Source organism: Bufo gargarizans, chromosome 7 (genome assembly GCF_014858855.1).
Source record: "Bufo gargarizans isolate SCDJY-AF-19 chromosome 7, ASM1485885v1, whole genome shotgun sequence".
Taxonomy (NCBI): Eukaryota; Metazoa; Chordata; class Amphibia; order Anura; family Bufonidae; genus Bufo; species Bufo gargarizans.
This window is the reverse complement of record NC_058086.1, coordinates 151320031-151346176: the sequence shown is the minus strand read 5'-3', so window position 1 is coordinate 151346176 and position 26146 is coordinate 151320031. Positions and strand designations below refer to the sequence as shown.

The 26146-nt window shown below is 47.8% G+C and overlaps 1 protein-coding gene across 1 annotated transcript in view; it reads right to left on the bottom strand.

Moving 5' to 3' along the window:
* Positions 1 to 26146, bottom strand: part of DNM3 (dynamin 3) — a 358945-nt gene that overhangs the window by 318802 nt on the left and 13997 nt on the right. The window contains 1 exon segment of the mRNA XM_044302430.1: positions 20500 to 20567. Coding sequence (XP_044158365.1) covers positions 20500 to 20567 — 68 coding nt within the window.

Sequence of the window (26146 nt, the reverse complement as noted above, 5' to 3'; positions counted from 1 at the left end):
AAGCAGGTCACCTAATAGTCTCCCTAACTCCTAACCGTATGAGCGGACCTTGATAGTGGGATGACTCCTACCCTGGGATACCTAATATCCTGAGTCGCCCTGGAAATCCCTCACTTAGGAGCAGAGGAGAGACAACCTGTTCATCCACAACAAAGAGGAACAGGAGTCTCTAAAGGCCTAAAAGAAGGGAAAAGGAGAGGCCATACACAGCAAGAGGATCGGCAGGTAAGAACAACAAAGACAACTCACCTGCCGAAGCCTCCACAACTGGAACCCATACATCAGTACAGGAGCCCGAACAGACAGCAGGTCTCAGTACAAACAACCCACACAGGAATCCAGCATACCTACTCTCACACAGTGCATGGCGTCTCAAGCAGTGCTGCATACAGGCTACAACATACATGTAGGGACAAACACCAACAACAGCCCAGACATGTAACAACCATGAAGACGTACAACACACCCTGAACATAAATCCACACCTAACAAGGTAGGGAACCAGGAGCATACATAAGGAAAGACACTTTATGTCCAATAAGGTGGCCCTCAAGGACTGGGCAGGATCACCAAGGCAAGGAGCAGAGCTCCATCACCAAACAAGGCTGTAGAACAACTGCCCCCAGCCTGCAAGCCACAGGTATATAACAAACTTGCGGCCACACCCAGGACACACCATAATCCCCACTAGCTAGAAGATTAACCCCTAGCTAACCAAACAGCAGGGAGGCAAACCTTAAAGGGCATCTGTCACCCCCTCCAAAAGTCATTTTTCATTTTTGGGCTAATTAAAATCCTTAAAGTGCGATTTTTCAATATATAGTGCTCTTACCCTTTTCTCTCGTCTAGTTTCTTTAAAAACTGCACATTTATAATATGTTAATTACCTCTCTACCAGCAAGTAGGGCGGTTACTTGCTGGTAGCCGCCGCATCCTCCTTTCAAAAAAACGCCCCCTCCTCCTGTTGATTGACAGGGCCAGCGAGCGCTCTCCTCCTCTGGCTGGCCCTGTCTGCGTTTTAAATCTCGCGCCTGCGTCTTACCGGTCTTCAGTCGGCGCAGGCGCACTGAGAGGAGGACGCTCGCTCGGCCGCTTCTTCCTCAGTGCGCCTGCGCTGATGACGTCACATCTACACCCAGAAGAGAAGACACCGGCATCGCTGGTAAGGAGGTGGAGAGTCTGGTGACGTCGCTGGATGCTCGAATCAGGTAAGTATTTACCTAATAAGCATGCTGCCACAAAAACCACTAACGAAATGGAGTAAAATAATTTTCAAAAAAGGATAATTATACCGGTACGGCGCAGGCACGAGATTTAGAATGCAAACAGGGCCAGCCAGAGGAGGAGAGCGCTGCTGGCCCTGTCAATCAACAGGAGGAGGGGGCATTTTTTTTAAAGGAGGATGCGGCGGCTACCAGCAAGTAACCGTCCTACTTGCTGGTAGAGAGGTAATTAACATATTATAAAAGTGCGTTTTTTTAAAGAAACTAGACAACAGAAAAGGGTAAGAGCACTATACACTCACCTAAAGAATTATTAGGAACACCTGTTCTATTTCTCATTAATGCGATTATCTAGTCAACCAATCACATGGCAGTTGCTTCAATGCATGTAGGGTTGTGGTCCTGGTCAAGACAATCTCCTGAACTCCAAACTGAATGTCAGAATGGGAAAGAAAGGTGATTTAAGCAATTTTGTAGCATGGCATGGTTGTTGGTGCCAGACGGGCCGGTCTGAGTATTTCACAATCTGCTCATTTACTTTGATTTTCACGCACAACCATTTCTAGGGTTTTGTCACGGCCACGGTTATGGTCGTGACTCCTTGGGAGCCGCATACAGTTGCCCGCGGTTGTGGTTGTTGTGTCAACCGCAGCTGAGGCATAATGTAGTTGGCCTCAGTGCGGTTGCCGCGGACAACAGCTATGTGTGCGGTTCCCGGGGAGTTGTGTGCGTGTGTGGATGCACTTTGTTTGTATGTCTGGTGTGCACTTGTTGTTGATTGGTGCGCACGTACATCTTCCTTTCACTGTGGCTGCCCGTGGCAGCGTCTGGTATGTTGTACATGTGGTGGCAGTGTCCTGGCCTTCGGGCTGTCTTTCTGGACGGCTGCCACCCATGTCGTTGCCAGCGGCAACAGCCACAGTGTGATCTGTTGGACACTTCCCCTGTCTGTGACTTTCCCTTCTGTGGTGCTGGAAGGGTTAACTCCCTTCCCAGTGTGTGAGTGATGTCACTGGGTGTGTCTGACTGTGGGTGTGGCTTCTTGGCCTATAAAGCCTGAGTGTTTTGCATGGTTCAGTAGGTTGCTTCAGCCCTGCTAGCTGGAGCAGCCTCCTGTGTATTTGACCTGCCTGTGAGAGCCACCCCTGTGGTCATACTGTCACGGCTGAGGATGGGGGAAACCCTCAGCCGTGAGATGCCAGGTGATGTAAGAGATGCCAGGTGATGTAATGGCTACTCGGCCATGAGCACAGGATAGGGAGCAGGTCACCTCCTCAACGCATCCCTACCCTGACCCTAACTCCTAACCTGCATGGGCCAACCTTTAAGGTAGGAGGACCCATGCGCAGGAACCTCGGAGCCCTGTCTTACCCTCCGCAGATCCCTGAGCTAGGAGCTGGGTAAGACGACCTACTCCTCCTTGGCACGGAGGAGCAGGAGTCTCAATGGCCAAGCTGTTGGGAAAAGGGGGACATGAACAGCCTCACGGGAATGGCAGGCGAACACCCAGTTCCTAGCTCAGGGATCTGCGGAGGGTAAGACAGGGCTCCGAGGTTCCTGCGCATGGGTCCTCCTACCTTAAAGGTCGGCCCATGCAGGTTAGGAGTTAGGGTCAGGGTAGGGATGCGTTGAGGAGGTGACCTGCTCCCTATCCTGTGCTCATGGCCGAGTAGCCACTACAACACCTGGCATCGCACGGCTGAGGGATTCCCCCATCCTCAGCCGTGACAGGTTTACAAAGAATGGTGTAAAAAGGGAAAAACATCCAGTATGCGGCAGTCCTGTGGGCGAAAATGCCTTGTTGATGCTAGAGGTCAGAGGAGAATGGGCCGACTGATTCAAGCTGATAGAAGAGCAACGTTGACTGAAAGGGTAAATTACTCTTACCGGTAATTGGATTTCCCAATAGCCTCCACAACGGCATTCCCAGGAGGGTGTCTCCGCCTCCAGGACAGGAAACAACGAGGAAGCACAGGATTTAAGGAGCCTCCTCCCCTTACCTTACCAGTCAATAAGAGAGGACACAGAAGTGATGCAGAAAAATGATATATTATAGTAAACAAATTACATCATTCGTCTACAAAAAAAAAACATTAAAAATTTGGAAGAGAAACCAGTGCCGTTGTGGAGGCTATTGGAAAATCCAATTACCGGTAAGAGTAATTTACCCTATTCCCCGGAGCCTCCACAACGGCATTCCCAGGAGGACTAACAGAGTAATCAATATCAGGGGGGGGCCACAGCAGACAGAACTTTACGACCAAAGGACAAGTCCTGATCCCTTACTACATCTAGCTTATAGTGCCTGAAAAAGGTCATAGGGTTGGCCCATGTGGCGGCTCTGCAGATCTGTTCCAGAGGGACTGCTTTCGTCTCTGCCCAGGATGAGGCCACTGCCCTTGTAGAATGAGCCCTCAATATCCCTGGTGGCTGACAGTTCTTGGTAACGTAGGCAGAGGATATTACGTTCCTAATCCATCTAGCTATGGTTGATTTGCTAGCTGCTTGCCCCTTATTAGGGCCCTGAAATTGCAGAAAGAGGCGGTCCGATTTTCTTAGCGGCTTAGTGGCTTGTAGGTAAGAAAGGACTGATCTCCTGACATCCAGATTATGGAGAGTTCCCTCCGAGTCAGTAGATGGAGACTGAAAAAACGAAGGTAGGGAGTCTTCCTGTTCACGATGGAATCTGGATACCACTTTCGGGAGAAAAGCAGGACAGTGCCTGAGGATTATTCGATCATCCAGAATTGTAAGATAGGGAAGCTTGCATGAGAATGCCTGAATTTCTCCAACTCTTCTGGCAGTAGTTATGGCAACTAGGAAAACCGTCTTCATGGTGAGGAGCCTTAGAGGGATATTATCAATTGGCTCAAACAGAGGAGTAGTGAGAGCAGAAAGAACTAGGCCCAAGTCCCAAGGAGGAACCACCGGACGAGGGAAGAAAGAAGTTCTTACTGCCCCCTTCAAAAAACGCTTGATCAGAGGGGAATCTGTCAGTTTTACGTCCAAGAAGGTGCTGAGCGCGGAGATCTGTACCTTTAGAGTTGACAGGAGGAGGCCTTTTTCCAACCCAGCTTGCAGGAACTGAAGGACCTGAGGAATATCAGAGAACAGACACTTCCCAAAAAGGACAAAAAGGCATTCCAGGTTCTCAAGTAGATCCTTGAAGTTACGGGTTTCTGGCTTTTTAGCATCGTGGAAATAACAGCATCTGACAGGCCCTTCTGTTTTAGCAGGAGGTGTTTAGATTCCAGGCTGTCAAACTGAGTTGCTTTACACTGGGATGATTTACTGGTCCCTGATGGAGTAGGTCTGGGTTTGACGGCAGTATCCAATAAACTCCGGCAGATAGTTTGAGCAGGAGAGGAAACCAAGCCCTTCTTGGCCAGAAGGGGGCCACCATAATTACATGGACCCTCTCTTCCTGAGTTTTTACCAGGACTCTTGGAATGAGGCTGAATGGAGGGAAGGCATAAAGGAGCTGTTTTGGCCACGGCCGGGAGAGGGCGTCTAGCCATACCGGATGATCTTTTTGCAAGAGGGAACAGAACCTTCTGACCTGCCTGTTGCTCTTGGTGGTGAACAGAGCTAACACTGGGGTCCCCCACATCTGGCAGATCTGGCTGAAAACGTGGTGATTTAGGGACCATTCGGTTTCTCTTATGAGATGTCGACTGAGATAATCGGCCACCACATTTTTTTCTCCCCTGATATGCACCGCAGAAAGGGACAGAAGGCTTCTTTCTGCCCAACAAAAAATGTTTTTCGATACTTCCGCCAGTGAGCGACTTTTGGTTCCCCCTTGTTTGTTTACGTACGCCACAACTGTAGTGTTGTCCGTCAATATTTTTACGTGTTTTGGAGAAGAAGTTTTGTAAAGGGAAAGGAGAACTCTGGACTGCTGACAGTTCTCCTAAATTTGAGGAGGCGTCCTGCATGTCTTTCTCCCAGGATCCCTGAACTACTGATCCTGAAGAATGACCTCCCCAACCTGAGTTGCTGGCGTCTGTTGTAATGACCATAACATCTCTTGGGCGCCAGTGAACTCCTATGCTCAGGTTTCCCTTTATTCTCCACCAAGTTAGTGACTGTTTTACCTGTTTGGGAACGTGAACTTTTCTGTCTAGAGATGAATTCTTTCCGTCCCATGAAGATAGGAGAAAGGCCTGAAGGACTCTTGTGTGACTTTGGGCCCACCTTACTGATGGGATTGTGGCTGTTAGCAGCCCCAGTACAGCCATGATGTCTCTTATCGAGGACCGATCCCTGCTGGAAAAACAAGACACTGTTTGGATTAAGTGAGATTGTTTGTCTTGAGGAAGGAAAGACATTAGATGCCTTGAGTCCAACAGTACCCCTAAAAAAACCTTTTCCTGATTGGGGATAAGGTCAGATTTTTTTGGGATTTATTATCCACCCTAGAGGCAGTCCCGGATTTGCTTGAGGCGTTATTGTAGAAGTTGGCACGACTCCGCAAACACCAGAAAGTCGTCCAGGTATGGAACGATCTGTACCCCCTGAAGGTGAAGAAATTTCGTGACCTCTGACATTATTTTTGAAAAAACTCTTGGGCAGAGGATAGGCCGAAAGGAAGGGATGTGAACTGAAAATGGGACAATTTTCCTTGAAAATAAATTGCTATCCTTAGAAAACACTGATGCCTGTGGTATATCGGGACGTGGTAATAAGCGTCCTGAAGGTTGACGGTAGCCATAAAGCAGTCTTGCGGAAGGATCTGTGTGGTAGATTTTATGGTCTCCATCTTGAATCTCTTGTAAACGATGGATCTGTTTAGGGACTTTAAATTTATTATTAGGCGAAAGGAGCCGTTTGTTTTATTTTATCAGAAATATAGGGGAATAGAATCCCTTGCCGTGTTGTTCTTCTGGTACAGGGATGAGGACTCCTTTGAGGAGTAACGTAGTTATCTCTGACTCTAGGGATGCCTGTTTGTCGGGCTGCTGTCTCTGGTTGATAAAGAAATGTGTTTTTTTTTTTGGGGGGGGGGGGAACAAATTCTAGCTTTAGGCCTTCTCTTATGGTACGAGTGACCCAAGGGGAGGCATGAATTTCTTGCCAGGCGGAGGAGAATTGTTTTAGTCTGCCTCCTACCTGAATCAGCGTGTCACTGGGTAGGGTGGGTAGAGGCTTCTGGCTTAAAAAGGTATCCCCTTCTTCTACCTCTAGAAGGCTGCCACCTTTTTGATCCGTCCCTTTTACTCTGATCTGCTCTCGACCTTTTCTGATTTTGAAAAGAACGCCTCTGTTGATAGTAACGATTATCAGAGGGGAATCCTTTTTTCCTATCGGAGTCCTTCTCCAAAATATCATCAAGAGCGGAGCCAAATAACCTATCTCCCTCACATGGGATGGAGCACAGGCGGTTCTTAGAGCCTGCGTCCCCTACGGGTCGCATTGGCTAAAGCACTGCTTCTTGCAGAGAGCTTAACCAAGTCGGCCGAGGCGTCCGCTAGAAAATTAGATGCTCTCTTTAGGGTAGGAAGGGAGTTTAAGATTTCTTCTCTGGACGTACCCCCTGACAGATTGCTCTCTAACTGATCTAGCCACACTGAGAGGGTTCTGGCCGTACAAGTGGACGCTATGCTGGGACGTAGCATCGCCGTATTTGTCTCCCAGGATTTCCTTAACAAACTTTCGCATTTTTTGTCCATCGGGTCCTTTAGGAGACCCATATCCTCAAAGGGCAGCGAGGATTTCTTTGAAATACGGGCCACCGGTGCATCTATTTTGGGAGTTTTATCCCACAAATCAGACTCTGAAAGTCAGACTCTGAAAAGGGGTATTTGCGCTTGAAGGCGGCCGATACAGTCCACCTTCTATCAGGATCCTTCCATTCCCTGGAAATAAGAGCTTTAATATTATTGTGGATGGGGAAGGATCTCTTCTTCTTTTCCCCCAACCCCTGAAAAATCTGATCGTGAAGGGACTGAGTCTCTTTTGCGTCTTCTAATTTTAGGGTAGATTTAATATCCTTCAGTAGGGATTGCGTTTCTTCGGGAAAGCACATAGGCCTCCCTGCAGCATCCTCAGAGGATAAGGAGACCTGATCATCAAGTAACTCCCCTTCATCCAGATCCACTTGGTCTGATATTTCCAAATTTAGGGAACGGGAAGGCCCAGGGGAAAGCGCCAATTGTCTAGAATCAGCCGCAGCTTTAATCTCTTCTCTAATGAGGGTTCGCATGGACTCCACGAAGGAAGGGGATTCTTCTGAGATAATCTTTTCAGTACATCTAGGGCAAAGGATCTTCTTCGGATCCGACACCAAGCCTTTACGGCAACCACCACACTTCCTGGGCCCCGAATCTCCTTTGGGTTTAAGCTTTCTGGACTCACTGTCCTAAAAGGAATAAAACAATCTTTGTACACTACGTGCAGAATTATTAGGCAAATGAGTATTTTGACCACATCATCCTCTTTATGCATGTTGTCTTACTCCAAGCTGTATAGGCTCGAAAGCCTACTACCAATTAAGCATATTAGGTGATGTTCATCTCTGTAATGAGAAGGGGTGTGGTCTAATGACATCAACACCCTATATCAGGTGTGCATAATTATTAGGCAACTTCCTTTCCTTTGGCAAAATGGGTCAAAAGAAGGACTTGACAGGCTCAGAAAAGTAAAAAATAGTGAGATATCTTGCAGAGGGATGCAGCACTCTTAAAATTGCAAAGCTTCTGAAGCGTGATCATCGAACAATCAAGCGTTTCATTCAAAATAGTCAACAGGGTCACAAGAAGCGTGTGGAAAAACCAAGGCGCAAAATAACTGCCCATGAACTGAGAAAAGTCAAGCGTGCAGCTGCCAAGATGCCACTTGCCACCAGTTTGGCCATATTTCAGAGCTGCAACATCACTGGAGTGCCCAAAAGCACAAGGTGTGCAATACTCAGAGACATGGCCAAGGTAAGAAAGGCTGAAAGACGACCACCACTGAACAAGACACACAAGCTGAAACGTCAAGACTGGGCCAAGAAATATCTCAAGACTGATTTTTCTAAGGTTTTATGGACTGATGAAATGAGAGTGAGTCTTGATGGGCCAGATGGCTGGATTGGTAAAGGGCAGAGAGCTCCAGTCCGACTCAGACGACAGCAAGGTGGAGGTGGAGTACTGGTTTGGGCTGGTATCATCAAAGATGAGCTTGTGGGGCCTTTTTGGGTTGAGGATGGAGTCAAGCTCAACTCCCAGTCCTACTGCCAGTTTCTGGAAGACACCTTCTTCAAGCAGTGGTACAGGAAGAAGTCTGCAAGGTAAGAAAAACATGATTTTCATGCAGGACAATGCTCCATCACACGCGTCCAAGTACTCCACAGCGTGGCTGGCAAGAAAGGGTATAAAAGAAGAAAATCTAATGACATGGCCTCCTTGTTCACCTGATCTGAACCCCATTGAGAACCTGTGGTCCATCATCAAATGTGAGATTTACAAGGAGGGAAAACAGTACACCCCTCTGAACGGTGTCTGGGAGGCTGTGGTTGCTGCTGCACGCAATGTTGATAGTGAACAGATCAAAACACTGACAGAATCCATGGATGGCAGGCTTTTGAGTGTCCTTGCAAAGAAAGGTGGCTATATTGGTCACTGATTTGTTTTTGTTTTGTTTTTGACTGTCAGAAATGTATATTTGTGAATGTTGAGATGTTATATTGGTTTCACTGGTAAAAATAAATAATTGAAATGGGTATATATTTGTTTTTTGTTAAGTTGCCTAATAATTATGCACAGTAATAGTCACCTGCACACACAGATATCCCCCTAAAATAGCTAAAACTAAAAACTACTTCCAAAAATGTTCAGCTTTGATATTAATCAGTTTTTTGGGTTCATTGAGAACATGGTTGTTGTTCAATAATAAAATTAATCCTCAAAAATACAACTTGCCTAATAATTCTGCACTCCCTGTATAGGACAAAGGAGAGACCCAGAGTAAGGGTGGTGAGGGGTCAGTATAGTAAAATTACAGACACCCAGCGTGCAGGGGGAGGAGAGGTCCAGGACTCCTTAACCCTATATACCTATGTGGAAACATATATAAAAAATAGGGATGACTCCCCCCTGGGAGGAGGCTTACCGGGCTGAGGGCCGAGACAGCGGGATCACCGGAGCGTTTTGACGACTCTCTGTTGCTGGAAGGCATCTCAGCAGATCACAGGCGGCAGTGGATGTGAGCGTCCTTTTTAAATCTCCCGCGAGAATCTCTTGCCCAAGGAGATCTCGTTCCGGTGACGTCACAACGCCCGATCCCGCGTGAGTTCCGGCGGACTCACAATCCCGGGGATGCCTGAGATCAGGACTTACTCCAGAAGATCGAGGAAGGGAGGCAATGCGTCCCCGGGGCCCCCAATCCCTGCACCAGCCCTCCTGAACGACAGGGAAAGGACCAGACCGGTGCGATATCCAAGTTCCTGGATAACCCCAGGAGCGGCTTCCACGCACGTCCGAGGACAGGAAACAACGACTGGTAAGGTAAGGATGGAGGCTCCTTAAATCCTGTGCTTCCTCGTTGTTTCCTGTCCTGGAGGCAGAGACACCCTCCTGGGAATGCCGTTGTGGAGGCGCCGGGCAAAATACCCACTTGTTACAACCGAGGTATGCAGCAAAGCATTTGTGAAGCCACAATACGCACAACCTTGAGGCGGATGGGCTACAACAGCAGAAGACCCCACCGGGTACCACTCATCTCCACTACAAATAGGAAAAAGAGGCTACAATTTGCCCAAGCTCACCAAAATTGTACTGTTGAAGACTGGAAAAATGGTTTCTTGTACATGACAATGAGTTCACTGTACTAAAATGGCCACCACAGTCACCAGATCTCAACCCAATAGAGCATCTTTGGGATGTGGTGGAACGGGAGCTTTGTGCCCTGGATGTGCATCCCTCAAATCTCCATCAACTGCAAGATGCTATCCTATCAATATGGGCCAACATTTCTAAAGAATGCTATCAGCACCTTGTTGAATCAATGCCACGTAGAATTAAGGCAGTTCTGAAGGCAAAAGGGGTCCAACACCATATTAGTATGGTGTTCCTAATAATTCTTTAAGTGAGTGTATATTGAAAAAATCGCACTATAAGGATTTTAATTAGCCCAAAAATGAAAAATGACTTTTGGGGGGTGACAGATGCCCTTTAAAGGGGAATTGCACGTGCAAACCAAAAACTACACGTTGCCACCAGTAACGAGTCTGCACAGCAACTGCGTCACGGTCAAACAACAATATGACAGTGATACTATCACTTATAGTTAAATGGGTATTAAAGGGTTTCTACCACTTGCTGTGGACACATTTCGTTTTCAGACACTAGCGATCCGCTAGTGTCTGATGTACCATACAAGCCAAGTATTATATTCCTCCGTTCCGCCGTTTTCTTTAAAAAAGCACCTTTATATTTATGCAAATGAGCCTCTAGGTGCTATGTGGGCGTCTTTCTAGCACCTAGAGGCTCCGTCTACCTTCCTAAACTGCCACCCAGCTCCTCGCTCCAGCACGCCCATCTCCTAGTGAATTCGATCCTCCCCCTGCTTCTGGCGTCTGAAATCTCGCGCCTGCGCAGTTCGTCTCTGCATTCGGCGGCATTCAGCGCAGTCAATGTCTGAGCGCTCCCTGCTCAGACATTTCCACTGCGCCGAATGCCGCCGAATGCAGAGACGAACGGCGCAGGCGCGAGATTTCAGACGCCAGAAGCAGGGGGAGGATCGAATTCACTAGGAGATGGGCGTGCTGGAGCGAGGAGCTGGGCGGCAGTTTAGGAAGGTAGACGGAGCCTCTAGGTGCTGGAAAGACGCCCACATAGCACCTAGAGGCTCATTTGCATAAATATAAAAGTGCTTTTTTAAAGAAAACGGCGGAACGGATGAATATAATACTTGGCTTGTATGGTACATCAGACACTAGCGGATCGCTAGTGTCTGAAAACGAAATGTGTCCACAGCAAGTGGTAGAAACCCTTTAAAGCTTACGAAAATAATGGTGATTCTTACGGTTTTCCAGGGTCGTTTCTGTATCAACTATTCATAGTTTTCAAGATAACTGCTTGCAGTCATTCAATAGGAACATTTGCTGTTTACTTCTAGGCTATAACAATCCGTCCTGGTCCTGTATCGATTAGACAGACTCACAGCTCACAAAAAGACCGGGGGGGGGGGGGATTTTTGAAGTGACTTGTGCCAGTTTTCTTGTGGGAAAAAATTGGCAAAGGTTGGTGCATCCCTCTTTGGGTAAGGCTACATGCACACAAACGTATGTGTTTTGCAGTCCGCAAATTCCGCGGATCCGCCCCCAAAAAACGGATGACATCCGTATGCCATCCGTTTTTATTTTTGCGGATCCATTGTAACAATGCCTAAAACGGACAAGAATAGGACATGTTATATTTTTTTTGCGGGGCTACGGAACGGACATACTGATGCTGTCTGCATTTTTTGTGGACCCATTGAAATGAATGGGTCCGCATTCTATCCACAAGAAAAAAGGAACAGACACGGAAACAAACAACGTGCGTGTGCATGTAGCCTAAAGTTTACTATCATTTACTGTCATAGGCGGATCTTCCAACCCACAGTGGGGAGTCGTAGTTGTGGCACTGATAGGAGTGATGGTGGTTCACATCGGCTGTCCTCACTCCAATCCTCTCTGGGGTCATGCAGTGAAAGAAGGGCGCACCCTTTCTTCCCTTAGGGTACATCCTAGGCCTTTTTTAGGGGAACAGTTGGCAGGGTGCAAGGCAGGAGCGCAGGTGCAGGGTTGGTGAAAGGAGGATGCTGGAGTCAATGAACAGGCCGTTTGGTTACAATAAATAAAGTCTTTCTTTACTGAATAGATGATGGGAGAAGTAATAGCAGCAAAAGGCACAGGTCAGCGGTATATTATACAACAGGCTTTTCCCAATAGTTGTGTATAGGCAGTAGCAATGACGGTAGTAGTAGTCCTCTCTGAGTCTCATTCTCTCTCTCACGGCACACTTTGCAATCCTTCCAAATAACCACAGGCATGCAGTTTCTCATTAACACTTTTTGTGATTCCCTGGTTGCGGGATGCCGATCTTACATTCAGATGGCCTGTCCGTGTTCAAAGTTTTTAGTCTCAGGAATCAGGGCAACGGAGCGAGGCGCAGACGTAGCGCAGTGATAGCTGACTGAGGGGGAAGTAGCAGACCAGGATAGGGTTAATTTACATGGGAAGGGGGGGGTGGAGTGCGGCCGGGGAGGAGTAAGGGGTGGTGCGTCAGTTTCGCGGGCCGTTTATATGTTGGGTAGAGGGGGTGGGGCGGCACCGGAGGTCATTATTGTATGGTGAATTGCGGTGCGCAGGCGAGCGTTAGAGCATGGCGAGAGCGGCGTCTTTGGAGGAATTGCTGGTGGCTGTGCGGGCGGCGGCGGAACGGCACGGGTCTGAGTGGCTGGTCAGTAGTCTGCAGGCGGCTGGGGGGGCACCTGCTGTGCCTCCGACGGTTGCGGGGGTGAGAGTGGGGGCTAGGCGGTCGGTGCCGCCGGAGCGCTTGAGCCCGGAGGTGTCCCCTCGGGCGCGGCGTCGGCTTAGGAACCCCGCTGGGAACCCTCCGCCGGCGACGGCTGGGGCGGGCGGTTCTGCCGGCCGTCGCAGCGGGAGGACTGCAGCGCAGCGTGGTGCGGTCGCATGTGATTTGCGCAGCGGCGGTCGGTCGCGGTCGCCGGTTAGAGTGCCAGGGAGCGGGGTTGGCGGTGCTGTTGGTCGGGGCCCAGAGCGCGCGGCCGGGTGTGGTAGCAGAGCCCGGGTGTCTGGCGGTGGTCGTCTGAGGAGCAGTCGGGAGGACGCGGCTTCACTTACCCCTGGTGAGGGCCGAGCGGCGGGCACTTCCATTCGGACGCGGCGGGAGTCATCGCGGCTGGTGCTGGCGGTGGGCGGCGGTGAGGAGGCCAGAGGTGTAGAAGTTGCGGCTGTACGCTCTGCTCGTGTGGGCTCGGCGGCGGTTGAATCAGCCAGGAGTGTGCCGGCAGCGTCGCGGTCTCGATCTGTAGGCCGGCGGCTGGGGTCTACTGCGCAGCTGCAGAGTGCTAGGAGTGGACTATCGCCACCTGCTGGTGGGTCTGATGTGCCAGGCAGTGTTATTCAGAGGGAGACGTTGGCTGGGGGCCTGGGCCTCGCTCCATCCCCAGTGCAGCAGGTGGACACTGTTCCAGAGAGGGGTGCATTTGCGGCTCACGGTGGGACACCCGTGGAGCAGGAATTTAGTGACATTGAAGTGGATAGCGACCGTGATGTGCGGCTGCCGGGAGGTGGGCCTGCTCGCGGGGATGTGATCGGGTTGCAGCCACGCCATTTGGATCATGGCAGGGGTTTTGTGGAGGAACCGGCGCTAGAAGATGGAGAAGTTAGCCAGGAGGCTTGGGAGATCGAGGGCCGGATAGACGATGCAGTCGGCGCATGTCCCTCTACGTCCAGGATGTCGGTGGAATCGTCGCTGAGAGGTGCTACGGTGCGGTCGGCGGCTGCTGGGAGGACGCCCCAGGGACAGCCAGGTGAGAGGACGTCGGGGCGAGGTTCTGTAGTGGGGGTGGGGGGGGTGCAGTCTGGTGAGGACGAGTCAGCGCGGGAGTTATTGGCGGGTACGTGGACTTTGTTGTCTCGTTGTTGTCTCGTTGGAGGTGAAGAGGGGTGACCCCGGTGAGGGTGGACGTGATGGGGCCCTTTCTAGAGACGTATCCAAATAGGGAGGCGGCAGAGTTATTGTTCGCAGGGTTTCGGGATGGCTTTAGGATTCCGTGTTCGGCGGTTGGAGTGGGGGTGGCGGTGCGTAATTTGTCTTCGGCATTGCAGCGGCCGGAGGTGGTTTCCGAAAAAATTGCTAAGGAAGTGTCAGCCGGGAGGATTGCGGGCCCTTTTCTCGATTGTCCGTTGCCGGATTTGTGGGTTTCGCCTTTGGGTCTGGTCCCGAAGAAGGAGCCTGGCAAATTTAGGCTTATTCATAACTTGTCTTACCCGGCGGGGTGTTCTGTGAACGATGGGATTGACGATGAGCTATGCTCTGTGTCTTATACGTCGTTTGATGAGGCGATGAGGCGAGGTGTCGTCTCCGGCTGCAGTATGGGCTGCTGCGCCTGCGGCTGGGGACGGTGAGCGTCCGTGCGCGGCTGGTGTGGGGGGCTCTCCTGCAGTTGTGGCGGGGACGGCGGCGGCGGCAGTCGCCGGGAGTGGAGGTAGTCAGGGTACTGGGGATGAGGTCAGGCTGGCGGACGCTGCTAAGGGTGAGGTTTATGTGTGCTTCGAGGGGCCGTTGGGGGCTCATTTGAAGGCTGAGGTCAGGGAGAAGATTTGGAAGGACGAGTATGTGGAGATATTCTCGTTGCTTCCGTTGGACAGGTTTCAATTGGATAGGGTGAAGCCGGAGGAGAGTAAGAAGGAGGAGGAGGAGAAGCGGAGATACAGGCTGATTCCTCGTACCTTTTTGAATTGGTTGCAGGCCTTTGCTATTCTGGCTAGTGTGGTGGGCGAAAAGGCGCCGGAGCTATGCTCTGCTCTTTTTTGCTATATGGACGCTATAGGGGAGGCGTATCGGACGTATGGAGGGGTGGCGTGGCTCAGGTATGATGAGCAGTTTCGGCAGAGGAAGGCGGTCAGGCCTAGCATTAGGTGGGATCATAAGGACATAGGTCTATGGATGCGTTTGATGGCGGCGCCAAAAGGGGTAAGCCAGCCCTTTCGTGGGGCGGCCGGGGGTTCCTCGGCGTCAGAGACAGCAGGGGGGGTCAGGAGAGGTTGTTGCTGGCAGTTCAATGAGGGTCACTGCAAGTACCTGTCGGAATGTCGGTTCAAACATGAGTGCTCCGGTTGTGGCGGAGCCCACAGCTTTGCGCAGTGTTTCAAGCGTGGTAGAGGGAAGGGATTCGAGGCTGCGCAGAAGAGGGGTGACCCCGGTGAGGGTGGACGTGATGGGGCCCTTTCTAGAGACGTATCCAAATAGGGAGGCGGCAGAGTTATTGTTCGCAGGGTTTCGGGATGGCTTTAGGATTCCGTGTTCGGCGGTTGGAGTGGGGGTGGCGGTGCGTAATTTGTCTTCGGCATTGCAGCGGCCGGAGGTGGTTTCCGAAAAAATTGCTAAGGAAGTGTCAGCCGGGAGGATTGCGGGCCCTTTTCTCGATTGTCCGTTGCCGGATTTGTGGGTTTCGCCTTTGGGTCTGGTCCCGAAGAAGGAGCCTGGCAAATTTAGGCTTATTCATAACTTGTCTTACCCGGCGGGGTGTTCTGTGAACGATGGGATTGACGATGAGCTATGCTCTGTGTCTTATACGTCGTTTGATGAGGCGATGAGGCGATGAGGCGATTCGGTGGGTGCGGCAGGAGGCGGGATGGAGTTCTGTGCTGCATTACCTTGATGATTTTTTTTTTTTAGGGCCGGCGGGTTCCAGGGTGTGTTCGGTTTTGTTGCATACCATGGAGCGGGTGTCTGCGAGTTTTGGGGTTCCGTTGGCGCGTGAGAAAACGGAGGATCCGGCTACAATGGTGACGTTCTTGGGTATTGAGATTGACAGCGTTGCTATGGAGTGTCGGTTGCCTTTGGATAAGGTGGAGGACTTACGTCGTGAGGTGGGTTTGCTGCGGAATGCTAGGAAGGCGCAGCTTAGGCGGGTACAGTCCGTTTTGGGTAAGTTGAATTTTGCCTGTAGGATTTTGCCTATGGGTCGGGTTTTTTGTAGGCGTTTGTCTATGGCCACCGCGGGTGTGAAGGCCCCGTTTCATTTTGTGCGGTTGTCGGCGGAGGTGCGTGCGGATTTGGAGGTGTGGGAGAGTTTTTTGAGGGATTTTAACGGCCGTTCGGTGTGGATGGGTTCGCCCGTTTTTAATGTGGATTTGGAGTTGTTTACGGACACGTCTGGGTCGTGTGGTTATGGGGCTTTTTGTCAGGGGCAGTGGAGCGCGGGTGCTTGGCCGGAGGAGTGGAGGGTTGCCGGTTTCCTTGGGAACTTGGCTTTGTTGGAATTGTTCCCTATTGTTTTGGCTACCGAGTTGTGGGGGGATTTGTTGAGGAATAAGCGGGTGCGTTTTTGTTGTGACAATTTAGGGGTGGTGCAAGCGGTGAATAGTCAGTCGGCAAATTCGCCCCCTGTGGTGCGGTTACTTCGTCTTTTGGTTTTGAACGGTTTGAAGTTGAATGCGTGTTTTGTAGCGGTTCATGTACCTGGGGTTGATAATTCCATCGCTGATGCTCTTTCTCGTTTCCAGTGGGATCGGTTTCGCAGCTTGGTTCCGGGCGCGGAGGTGTCGGGTCTGCTGTGTCCTCAGTGGCTCTGGAGCGTGGCCTTGGGGTCTCGTTAGATCTGGTGCAACGGTCTGTGAGTAGCAGTACGTGGTCGGCTTATTCTTCTGTGTGGTCGCAGTGGGAACGTTTAATTGAGCAGGTGGGGGGTTGCAGAGGGGTGGGGGATTTTCATTCGTTGCTTGTTTATTTTGTGGGAATGTCGTTTAGCGATGGTCTGTCTTTTTCTGTGGCTGCTAAGAGGGTGGCGGCTGTAGCTTTTTGGTTGCGTATGAGGGGTTTGGCCGATGTGTCCCGGAGTTTTTTGGTGAGACAGGCGTTGAAGGGGTATCGTCGCAGTGTGGTGAGGAAGGATTCCCGTCGTCCGGTTTCTTTTCAGATTCTGCAGTTGTTATGGGATCGGGCAGGGTGCGTGTGTGAGTCTTGGTATGAGGTGTGTTTGTTTAGAGCAGCCTTTTCCTTGGCTTTCTTTGGGGCCTTTCGGGTTTCTGAGCTGGTGGCGGCTAGTCGTGTGCGTGGGGGTGGCTTGTTGCGGGAGGATGTGAGTGTTTATGAAGGGGGCTTGCGTTGTGTTTTGCGTAAGTCAAAAACGGATTGGCAGGGGGGTGTGCATTGTGTTGCGGTCTCTGCCGGGTTCGGTGGTGTGTCCAGTTCGTTGTTTGGAGGATTTTTTGGTGCTTCGGCCGAGTGGGGGGGAGGTGTTGTTGGTCCATGCGGATGGCTCGGTTTTGTCGCGTTACCAGTTTGTGGCGGTTTTTCGGAAGTGTTTGACAGCGGCGGGTTATGTGGCGAGTGAGTTTGCGTCACATTCATTTCGGATCGGCGCGGCGACGGAGGCCGCCAGATGGGGCTTGGGTGAGGATGTCATTATGCGGATTGGCCGGTGGGAGTCTGCGTGTTTTCGTTCATATATTCGTCCGCACATGTTGTGATATTGGTGTGTAGGGGGGGGGGGGGGTGGTCTGTTTGTCGGTGAATCGTTCATTGCCTGTTGTGGTCACCGTTTGTTTCTTTTGTGTGTTTACAGGTTCGCGTTCTTGCTTGGCGTGGATTTTCGGTCATTCCTACGTGTACTGGGGGGCGTTGAGAGCAGATGTGCGGAGGAGCGGTCGGCAGTTAGGTTTTCAGCCGGGCGAGTTGCAGGTCCGGTGGATTGGTTTGCGGGGTATGTTGTGGGGGCGCGTGTTGCCTGAATTCCATGCTTTTGCCTCCTTTGACAGGTGCCCGGACATTGTGGTTTTGCATGTGGGTGGGAATGACTTAGGTGTTCGCCGCTCGAGAGACGTCATTAGGGACATCAAATTGGATTTGTTGCGGTTGACGGAGGAGTTCCCGGATTTGTTGGTCGTGTGGTCGGAGGTGGTAGCTAGTGTTGAGCGCGAATATTCGAATTACGAATTTTTTTCTCGAATATCGCAATTTCGAGATTTCGCGAATATTTAGAATATCGTTCTATATATTCGCGAATTCGAATATTCGTATTTTTTTTTTTATTATAATATTTTTTTTCTTTCCCACTTCTCTAAAGTTGTTCTTACCTGTCCTTTGGATTCCTGGCTTCCTGGCTGCTCCAGTCAGTGGCGTTTTCAACTTACTGCTATATTCCATATTAGCTAAATTACAATCTAATCTATATGTGTATTTTACGAAATTTCGCAAGTTGCGATGCGAGTAATATAATACGAAATAATCGCATGAAGATTTTAACTTAGCACTGCTATATTCCATATTCTAGCCTAATATGGAATATAGCTGTGCTAAGTTAGCACTGCTCTATTCCACACTAGGCTAGAATATGGAATATAGCAGTGCTAAGTTGAAATCTTCATGCGATTATTTCGTGTTATATTACTCGCATCGCAACTTGCGAAATTTGCAAATGTTCTTAATATTGCTCTAACTTCGTCTTTTAGAATATTACGAATATTCTAAAAGACGAAGTTAGAGCAATATTACGAAATTTCGTAAAATACACATATAGATTGTAATTTAGCTTATATAGTGCTATAATCCCTTTTTTTTTCCTCTAATTTTTTTTGCCTCTTCTGAACTTAAGTTTTGTAAAATATGTACACTGTTAAAAAATATTACTATAGCAGTATATTAGCTTAAATACAATCTATGTGTATTTTACGAAATTTCGTAATATTGCTCTAACTTCGTCTTTTAGAAATTTCGTAATTTTGCTCTAACTTCGTCTTTTAGAATATTCGTAATATTCTAAAAGACGAAGTTAGAGCAATATTAAGAACATTTGCAAATTTCGCAAGTTGCGATGCGAGTAATATAACACGAAATAATCGCATGAAGATTTCAACTTAGCACTGCTATATTCCATATTCTAGCCTAGTGTGGAATAGAGCAGTGCTAACTTAGCACAGCTATATTCCATATTAGGCTAGAATATGGAATATAGCAGTGCTAAGTTGAAATCTTCATGCGATTATTTCGTATTATATTACTCGCATCGCAATTTCGGCTTTTGCAAATGTTCTTAATATTGCTCTAACTTCGTCTTTTAGAATATTACGAATATTCTAAAAGACGAAGTTAGAGCAATATTACGAAATTTCGTAAAATACACATAGATTGTATTTAAGCTAATATACTGCTATAGTATTATTTTTTAATAGTGTACATATTTTACAAAACTTAAGTTCAGAAGAGGCAAAAAAAAAATTAGAGGCAAAAAAAGGGATTATAGCAGTATATTAGCTAAATTACAATCTATATGTGTATTTTACGAAATTTCGTAATATTGCTCTAACTTCGTCTTTTAGAATATTCGTAATATTCTAAGAGACGAAGTTAGAGCAAATCACGAAATTTCGTAAAATACACATATTAGCCTAGCCATAGTCAATTAGCATAGGAACGTTGCCTTATACTATCAAGATAAATAATCGCAATACGCGAAAAAAAAATTCGTATATTATTCGCGATAATTGGAATAATTACGAATATTCGATTTCGACGAATATAACACGAATATTCATTCGAATATTCGCGAAATATCGCGAAATCGAATATGGCACCTCCCGCTCATCACTAGTGGTAGCAAGGAGTTCGTGGCGTTTTGCGAGGTCTGTGGACCGCATCAACAAGGCTCGGGCAAAAGTGAACAAGGAGGTGGGGCGCTTCGTTCGGCGGCAGGGTGGTTTTGTGGTTCGTCACAGGGAGTTGGAGGTGGCTTCGCCTCAATTCCTCAGGTCGGATGAGGTGCATCTTAATGAGATCGGCATGGACTTGTGGGCATTGGGTCCATAGGTGAGGTGTCTCCTATGTGCGTCGGTGGCAGGTAACGGGGGGTCCTGGAAGGCAATACTATGTTTAGTAGGTGCATGACACGTTGGAGCATGCATCCATGTGGTTCGGTAAGCTGAAAGATGGGGGCTCCTGTTGGGCTAAAAAGGCCTACAGGGGTAGAGGAATATATGGTTTTTGGAGGATTTGGTGCCCTTGGGTCGGCGAGTGCGGCCGAGGGTAAGGAGGAAGATGTGTGGAGTGAAGATCGCAGCTTGCTAGGGTTGCCTTCTAGGATCCTACCGCAGAAGTAAAATGTTATCACATTGTATTGATATGTTTGTATTTATTTGTTGATATTTATTAATGTATGGTTTAAAAATGATGTTCGAATATTAGTGCTGCTTTAATAAACGGCTGCTATGGCCTATTCCACCAAGAATTACGGTCTACGTGTTTTATTGGGATAGGGGTTAATGGTGTGGGGTATGAGGGGTCTGAGAATATCTTACCTCCTCAAGTCATGGTGTTTTGCTTGAAAAGGCTTCTCTTTGGGTCCACACTGTAGGGGCACACACATGCATGTGTTGTGTCAAGTGTTGTTCAGCTAAGACTCACCAAGAGGCAGGACTAGCCCATCACCCTGGAAACTTGGCTAAGAATGCCAGTGTTAACTAGTTGTTGCCCATACATAACTATTTGGGATGTACATAATGCATAAGGAAATAAGTGCAGCTATGAAAATGAGTTTATCGTGCAAGGATCCAAAGTACCTGATGCCATGGATGTTTTTGATGGCATAACTAATCTCTCGCCGTAGGTCCTTCTCCTCAAACTCTGTCTGCAATAGAATGAAAATATAAGAAGGGTGAAGATAAATCATTAAGCATAATAGTATGTCATATCATGTCAACAATACCGCAAAAAGATCCTGGATCTTTAAGGTTCAGGTGAATCACACTTAGATCATCACGATTTCTTTGGGGATCTAAGTACAGTTAATTTCAACATCATGGAGTCTAAGTGTTGCAGTGTGACAGACAATGGCCATGGACCCACTGTGCCAACTAACTGATTTGGCTTTGAGCTCAACAGGGCATTGTCATGGCAGTCCACTTGGATTCACCCTTTAATCCCCATAAAGGGATGTGGACTTCGTTGTAGGGAACAAACACCCAAGAGTCAGGCTAAAGTCAGGGCAGATATACAAAAACAAAACAACCAAAAGGGATCCTCATGCCCAAGATAACATTAGCATATAAAATCCATATTGCGGCAATAGTACGAGGATCAACCTGTAAACAGTCACGAGTACCAGCGCCCATTAAAAAATACAAAACCTATAAAAGAAACGAAGCTGATTACGTACTAATGTCAATTATTATAAATACTTTATTAATTACAAAAAATGATATATATCACGGACATAATCATTAAAAGCCAAGTGGGCAGAAAAAACACCATCCTGAAGGGACACAGGCTACAGGCAACATTATCATAAATTGATGTATGAGTGAGTAATAAATACATTTGTATATAGATGAATCATGAGTGTCACAAAAGGTAGGTCATAAATCATACTGTATGTTATGGGGAGCTACAGGTGAAGAGAATAATAACTACCGGTCCAAAGAGAGGATCCAAAAAATAATCACCCACCTCTACCCATACAACCTATGCAGCATAGAGAAAAAGTAAAGGAGAACCTACCAGGACAAGTGCCATGTGTCAACCAACAAGGATGGCGTTACCCCAACGCATGTTTCAGCGTGGCTTTTCTACCATTATTCAGTACTATTATTCGAATTGCATATTTGTATTTTAATTTATACTTGTACTTTAAATATACACTAAGGGTAGATACAGAGTATTATTCATTGACAATGAAGAGGTGGATGATGGCGATCTGTGTCTACACTAACCACCAGAGGAGGGGGTGCTTTCCTCTCCTCCTCTTCTTCTTTTTCAGTGATGTCATGATTTGCTTTCCCTTCTCCCCTAGACGTCTGCGCGCGGTGTGCGGCGCTGTGCGCAGCCCCTCTGGTCCGGCGTCCTTACGTAGTTCCACCTGTGGTGGGGGTGTGGCAATGTGACGCCGGCCGGAGGGGAGGACCGTGCGCTGCGATCCGCTCACGGTGCAGCCAGTTGGCGCCCAGGTGATTGAGGGAACGAATCAGCAGGCAAGTGTTCTATTGGAGGAGGGGGATTTATAACCTGGTCTCCACAGTTATGGCGTTACCCCCTGACCAAGGCACGCCGAAACGCGCGTTGGGGTAACGCCATCCTTGTTGGTTGACACACAGCACTTGTCCTGGTAGGTTCTCCTTTACTTTTTCTCTATGCTGCATAGGTTGTATGGGTAGAGGTGAGTGATTATTTTTTGGATCCTCTCTCTGGACCGGTAGTTATTATTCTCTTCACCTGTAGCTCCCCATAACCTGCAGGGGGCTCAGGTGGACTTGTCTGGTGTACCCCAGAGAACTTTGAGCCCGCAATTCCTGATTTTGTTGGTGAATCAGGAATCCATATTTACACAGTGGGCTTCACCGAATACGACTTTTTCAGTCTTTTTTTCAGTGCGGAACTGGTAAATCTGATGGTGGAGCAGACGAACCTGTACGCCCAACAGTTCGTTGCTCAACACCCGGGCTCGTTTTTGGCTAGGCCCGGTGGCTGGACCCCGGTCAGTGCAGCCGAGATGAGGATGTTTTGGGGCCTCGTGCTGCATATGGGCCTAGTCAAAAAGCCCAGTGTCAGGCTGTACTGGAGTGTGGACGTCCTCTACCAGACCCTACTCTACAATATGGCCATGACACGTTCCCAATTTGAAATGCCTGTATTATGCAGATAATGCAGCATGTCCCCCCCAAGGTGATCCTGCCTATGACCGTCTGTATAAGATACGGCCGGTCATCGATCACTTTGGGGCCAAATTCATGGAGGCCTATATACCTGGTAGGGAGGTCGCGGTTGATGAGTCTCTCATTGCGTTCAAGGGGAGACTCATTTTCCGCCAGTATGTTCCCTCAAAGCGGGCGAGGTATGGCATGAAGCTGTACAAACTTTGTAAGAGTACCCCAGGGTACACCACTCTTGGTGTTAGCGGGAAACTTGTGTGGGACCTTATGCACCCACTGCTAGATAAGGGTTACCACCTATACGTTGATAACTTTTATACTAGTATCCCCTTGTTCCAGTCCCTCACCGCCAGATCCACGTTCGCTTGTGGGACTGTGCAGAAAAATCTGAGCGGCCTCCCTGCCTACCCCCTCCAGGTACCTATCCCCAGGGGTGAGACCCGTGCCCTTACCACTGGAAACCTGCTGCTGGTCAGATATAAGCACAAGAGGGATGTCCTTGTACTGTCCACAATTCATGGTATAGGCATCACCCGTGTCCCTGTGCGAGGTACCACGGCAACGGTCCTCAAGCCCGATTGTATCGTCGACTACAATCGGTATATGGGAGGAGTTGATCTCTCTGATCAAGTCCCCAAGCCATATAACCCCATGCGCAAAACCAAGGCATGGTACATAAAGGTTGCGGTCTACCTGGTGCAGGTTGCCATGTACAACTCTTTTGTACTGTTCCAGAGCGCTGGCAACACAGGGACATGCCTCCAGTTCTATGAGGCAGTCCTCAAGACCCTGATCTTTTCTGACCAGGAAAGAGCAGGTGGGAGTACCTCGGGAATGGGAGGCGCCCGGATCGTCCCTGGCCAACACTTTCTAGGTGTGGTCCCCCATACTGGAACGAAGGGACGAACCCCAATTAAATGCAGAGTGTGTCGCAGGAGGGGGATACGGAAGGACACCACTACTCAATGTGACACGTGCCCCGATCATCTGGGCCTCTGCGTTGGAGTTCTAAATGTATAATCCCCTTCACCAACTTAGCCACTGACTATTCAAAAAACTATGGTTCTTGACTTGAGACACCCCAAAAAACATTTTTTTGGAGAACTAAAAAAAATTTAAAGTAGACTTACAAGATAGCGCAGCGTCGGTAATAATATACCCCTAACCCCCCAGATTAACATGGTAAAAAATAAATTAAAAAAAGGTGCAAAAAAAAATTTTTTTTTGTCACCTTACATAAAAAAAAGTGTAATAGCAAGCGATCAAAAAGTAATATAGCCCCAAAAATAGTGCCAATAAAACCGTCCCCTCATCCCGCAAAAAATGAGCCCCTACATAATACAATCGGCTAAAAAACAAAAAAAAATTACTCTTAGACTATAGAGATACCAAAAAATTCTTTTTTGTATCCAAAAAGATAATATAGTCTAAAACCTAAATAATTGTAAAAAAAAATAGACTTATTAGATACCGCCACGTCCGTAATAATCTCCTCTGTAAAAATGACCCAACCCCCAGATTAACACGGTCAAAAAAAAAACGGTGCAAAAAAAGTTTTTTTTTGTCATCTTACATAACAAAGTGTAATAGCAAGCGATCAAAAAGTCATATGGCCCCCAAAATAGTGCCAATGAAACAGTCCCCTCATCCTGCAAAAAATGAGCCCCTACCTAATACAATCGGCTAAAAAACTATAGTCTAAGAGTCATTTTTTTTTTGAGATACAAAAAATGTCTTTTTTTGTATCCAAAAAGATAATATAGTCTAAAACCTAAATAATTGTAAAAGAATAGACTTATTAGGTATCGCGGCGTCCGTAATAATCTCCTCTGTAAAAATACCCCATGACCCAACCCCCCAGATTAACACGGTCCAAAAAAAAAAAATTAAAAATGGTGCCAAAACAGCTATTTTGGGCACTTTTCTGTTTCAATCAGTCGTTTCCGGTAAAAACTAAGGGTTAACAGCCAAACAAAACTTTATATTTATTACCCTGATACTGCAGTTTACAGAAATGCCACATTTGTGGTTGTAAACTGCTGTATCAGTAAAAGGGAGGTGCAAAAGGAACGGACATGGTTTCTGGAAGGCCGATTTTGATGGCCTTTTTTATTGACACCATGTCCCTTTAGAAGCCCCCCTGATGCCCCCCTAGAGTAGAAACTCATTAAAAGTGACCCCCATCTAAGAAACTACACCCCTTAAGGTATTCAAAACTGATTTTACAAACTTTATTAACCCTTTAGGTGTTCCTCAACAGTTTATGGCAAATGGAGATTACATTTCAGAATTTCAATTTTTGGTAACCTTACCTCACAAAAAAGTAATATAGAGCAACCAAAAAACATATGTACCCTAAAAATAGTCCCCAAAAAACTCCACCTTATCCCGTAGTTTCCATAATGGGGTCACTTTTAGGGAGTTTCTACTGTAGGGATGCATCAGGGGGTCTTGAAATAGGACATGGTGTAAATAAACCAGTCCATAAAAATCTGCCCCCTAAAACCCACACGGTGCTCCTTTCCCTCTGCACCCCGCCGTGGGGCCGTACAGTAGTGTACGACCACATATGGGGTGTTTCAGTAAATCCCCATTTGCCAATGACTCTTGTGCAACACCTAAAGGGTTAACGAAGTTTGTAAAATCAGTTCTGAATACCTTGAGGGGTGTAGTTTCTTAGATGGGGTCACTTTTATGGAGTTTCTACTCTAGGGGTGCTTTAGGGAGGCTTCAAATGGGACATGGTGTAAAAAAAACAGTCCAGCAAAATATGCCTTACAAAAACCATATGGCGCATCTTTCCCTCTACGCCCTACTGTGTGGCCGTACAGTAGTCTACGACCACATATGGGGTGTTTCTGTAAACGGCAGAGTCAGGGCAATAAAGATACAGTCTTGTTTGACTGTTAACCCTTAATTTGGTAGTGGAAAAAATGGGTTAAAATGGAAAAATTGGCAAAAAAAATGACATTCTGAAATGACATCCCCATTTGCCAATAACTCTTGTGGAGCACCTAAAGGGTTAAGATAGTTTGTGAGATCAGTTTTGAATACCTTGAGGCCTCTTTCACACGGGCGTCATTTTTTTTGCCCGGATAAGAGCCGGGTGCGTTGCGGGAAAATGCACGATTTTTTCTGCGCAAGTGCAAAACATTGTCATGCGTTGCACTCGCGTGAGAAAAATCGCGCATGTTTGGTACCCAAACCCGAACTTCTTCATAGAAGTTCGGCCTTGGGATTGATGTTCTGAAGATTGTATTATTTTCCCTTATAACATGGTTATAAGGGAAAATAATAGCATTCTGAATACAGAATGCATAGTAAACCAGCGCTAGAGGGGTTAAAAAAATAAATAAATAATTTAACTCACCTTAGTCCACTTGCTCGCGAAGCTGGCATCTCCTTGTGTCTCCGCTGCTGATGAACAGGACCTGGGGTGAGCTGCTCCATTAAATATCGGTTAAGGACCTTTCATGACGTCACTCCGGTCATCACAAGGTACGTCACATGATCTTTTACCATGGTGATTCACCATGGTAAAAGACCATGTGATGACCGGAGT